A 3152-nucleotide genomic window follows, 5' to 3' on the forward strand; every position below is an offset into this window, starting at 1 on the left:
ACAAATGTGATAAGCACACAACAAAGTTTGCTGCCAACGAATATGGCGTTAACTTGGGTTCAAATTGGCATATGCTAGGAAGCGAGGGAAGTTCAATATCCAAGATTCTCTACTGTGTGACCATAGCTAAGCAAAAGACATGACCTACCAACGTAAGCCAGTCCCTTTCTAAACTCTCACATGCATGTCGGACTATGAAAAAGTGTGACATGAAGACCCTCCGTTAAGCCTATCCAAGGTTACAACAACTATAATAACCACATGACAAGTATTGATAGAAAACACTCTACCAAAACTTGGAGGTAACCAAAACTTGGAGAATAGCAATGCAAAAATGACTCTGCAGCATACAAGTGATGCTCTTAACATTGGGATTCATGGCTCGCATTAATTCTGCTATTACAAGGAAATAGCAATAATGCTAATGCGATAAACTTACATTCGTATCTTTGTCTGCATAGAAATGGCCTATTCTACACCACAAATCCAAAGATAAACCCCTTCCTAATTGTACAAAAATTAACAGCCTAAAATCTGCACAAAGTGAAAAGGGGCATAAGTTAAACGGTTTTCAAATGATTCAAAAATTAATCCTAGGCACTTTTACACAATGATTGGTCCATGCCTCCAAGGCTTGTCAATATATATTTTCCAACTAAAAGAAAGCATCAACAAATTTCAAAAGTATCCAAGAGAGAAGTGCAAATGATAAACAAAAAGTCACCCAGCAGATAAAATTAAAAGAAAACTACTTTTCTTTTCCAACTCACATTTATAGAGTGAGATCATTAAGCAAGAAATTATCATCAATAAACCCCAATAAATACACACTAAAATGATCTTAACTGCTGCTCCACCAGCCACTATTCACTAGTCTCTACAGCTTACAATACGAAAACGACACGGAAGAATAATCAAGCCAACGTGCCCTGCAAACAATTCATATTCAATATATGCAAATTACATCATAGATTCAATTCAACCCAAGATTACAAACTTCAAAAGCATAACTTAATGCCAGAGAAACTCCAAGAGATTATATTGAATTCATCAATACCTAATAGTTAACAAAGCTATTTCCCAGTCATGGACATAATAAAATAACAATGAATAAGCATTATGTTGAAGACAAAATTTTATAAATAACTATATCTCAAAACTAAAAATTGTGGCATACATAGAAGCTTCAATATCGAAGTAAAAACACAATCTAGATTGTGTGCTTGTATAATTATTTTTGCATTTGCGATCCTCATCAAACCCCTCTCTTTCACAAGCATACCTCCAAAGAAAATCCCTTTTTTGACCCAAAAACCCTCTTAAGAAAATCACTTGTACTCGAAACTCGGCACCGGCGGCGCATCGAAACTCTCCAGAATCTTCGTCTCGCTTCCACTACTCGACGCCTGAGGCTCCTTCTTCTTCCCTCCACCGAACCACCCTCCGACAAACGAACCGGAATCGGCCGAATCCGAACTGCTCGCCGAACCCACCGCAACCTCCGGAACCTGCTGACCAGGCAACCGCCCCGGTATCTGCCCCATAGGAGGGAAACCGGGAATCGAGGCAACATTCGGCGGCGGCTCTTCGATCATAATCGGCATCTGCTGTTGCTGGCTGAGAACCTTGTTGAGCATGATCCCGGCCCCTTCGATCAGGGCCAATAGGACGCCACCGAAGAGAGCGGAGCGGCCCGAGGCCGCGGGCCCCTGGCGCATCTGGAGGAAGCCGCCGGTGGCGGCGCCGGCGATGATCGAGTTCCAAGGATCCTCCTTTTGGCGGACGTAGACCATGGTGCAGTCGAAGGCGGAGAAGAGGCCTCCCCAGACGGCAAAGCTCCCGCCGACGCGCGGCGCGTTCATGCGAACGGCTTGGGATCCGCCGACGAGACGCGAGCCCCTGGGGGAGTTGTAGATGCCCTTGAGGAAGTGAAAGGCGGAGCCGCCGACCGCGCCCATGCCGAAGGCGCCGCCGATGTCATCGAGGATCCGGTCGGGGCACGGTTCCCGAGAGGTCTCTGGAGTTCCCATGGCGATTTTCTGTTAAGTTGTTTGCTTGGAGGAGGAGAAGATGAAGAAATTAGAGAGTGGTTAGGGTTTTCTGGGGGTTTTGTGTTTGACGGTGCAATTTGGGAAAGAGGGGTGATGGAGGATGGGATTCTAGGTTTTTGATGCGCTGCGATGACCTTTTCTATATTGTTTGTCAATTTTTTTTATTTTCTTTAATATTGAATGGACAGGTGGATTAGTGGTAAATTCCCAATGAAACCCTTATCGCCTGTGCAAGAAATATCTCATTTATGTACATTTTTCTTTATTACTAAAAAAAATCATATTTCTTCAAGCAAAAAAAAAAAAATCATATTTCTTTAAGCTAATAAGTAATGTTCATCAGATTTTAATATTATTTCTACGTTGTTTGATTCTAGATATATAGTTGTTAAAAAAATAAAAGCGATATGCTTTTGATGTGAGTCGTGTGACAATAATTAACAAAATAACGAATGCGTTTGAAATCTGTTTTAAAATGATTTTATTTTGTGTATGAAAATAAAAATGAAAAAGTTTTCAATCTCAAACATGAATCATTTTTAAAAATGTGTTTTATAGTTTTATTCAAAAATTATTTTCAATATAAGAAAAAATTAAAACTGCGTTTGATTTTAAATTTTTAAAAACATGTAATAATATATTAGTACATGATTAATATATTACTAGTATATTAATTTTTTTTATGGGAACTAGTATACTAATTGGTTATAATTAGTAGTAACAAAACAATCAAATATTTCATAAGCATGTCAACTGCAAATAATTAAATAAAATTTTTAATTGAAGGTACAATAAGTATCACAAAAAGTCTTTAACACGAGTTAACATATCTCATCTTCTCTCTCTATCTCGACAAAATCTCTCTCTTTGTTGACCCCTTTTCCCTCTCCCATAAGTACAGCCCCCTCTTCCTCCTCAACCCAAATCCAGCGAGCCAACTTTGTAGTCACCAGATCCGGCAAGCCAACTCCACAATGCCTAAACCCAACTAGCCAAGCTTCGCCATGCCCATATCCCAACGAGCCCATCTTCGCCATGTCCATATCCCGGTGGGCCTAAGCCCTAATCACGTTGGAATTGCACTAAATCAGTCAGAATTTC

The 3152-nt window shown here is 40.2% G+C and overlaps 1 protein-coding gene across 1 annotated transcript; it reads right to left on the minus strand.

Moving 5' to 3' along the window:
* Positions 1-1120: 1120 nt before the first annotated feature.
* On the minus strand, positions 1121-2179 carry LOC21390413 (mitochondrial import inner membrane translocase subunit TIM17-2). Its single transcript, XM_010112582.2, has one exon. It carries the CDS (start codon positions 2028-2030, stop codon positions 1329-1331), a length of 702 nt encoding a protein of 233 aa, XP_010110884.1. The 5' UTR covers positions 2031-2179; the 3' UTR covers positions 1121-1328.
* Positions 2180-3152: the final 973 nt, after the last annotated feature.

The sequence above is a fragment of the Morus notabilis genome, unplaced genomic scaffold (genome assembly GCF_000414095.1).
Source record: "Morus notabilis unplaced genomic scaffold, ASM41409v2 Scaffold472, whole genome shotgun sequence".
Taxonomy (NCBI): Eukaryota; Viridiplantae; Streptophyta; class Magnoliopsida; order Rosales; family Moraceae; genus Morus; species Morus notabilis.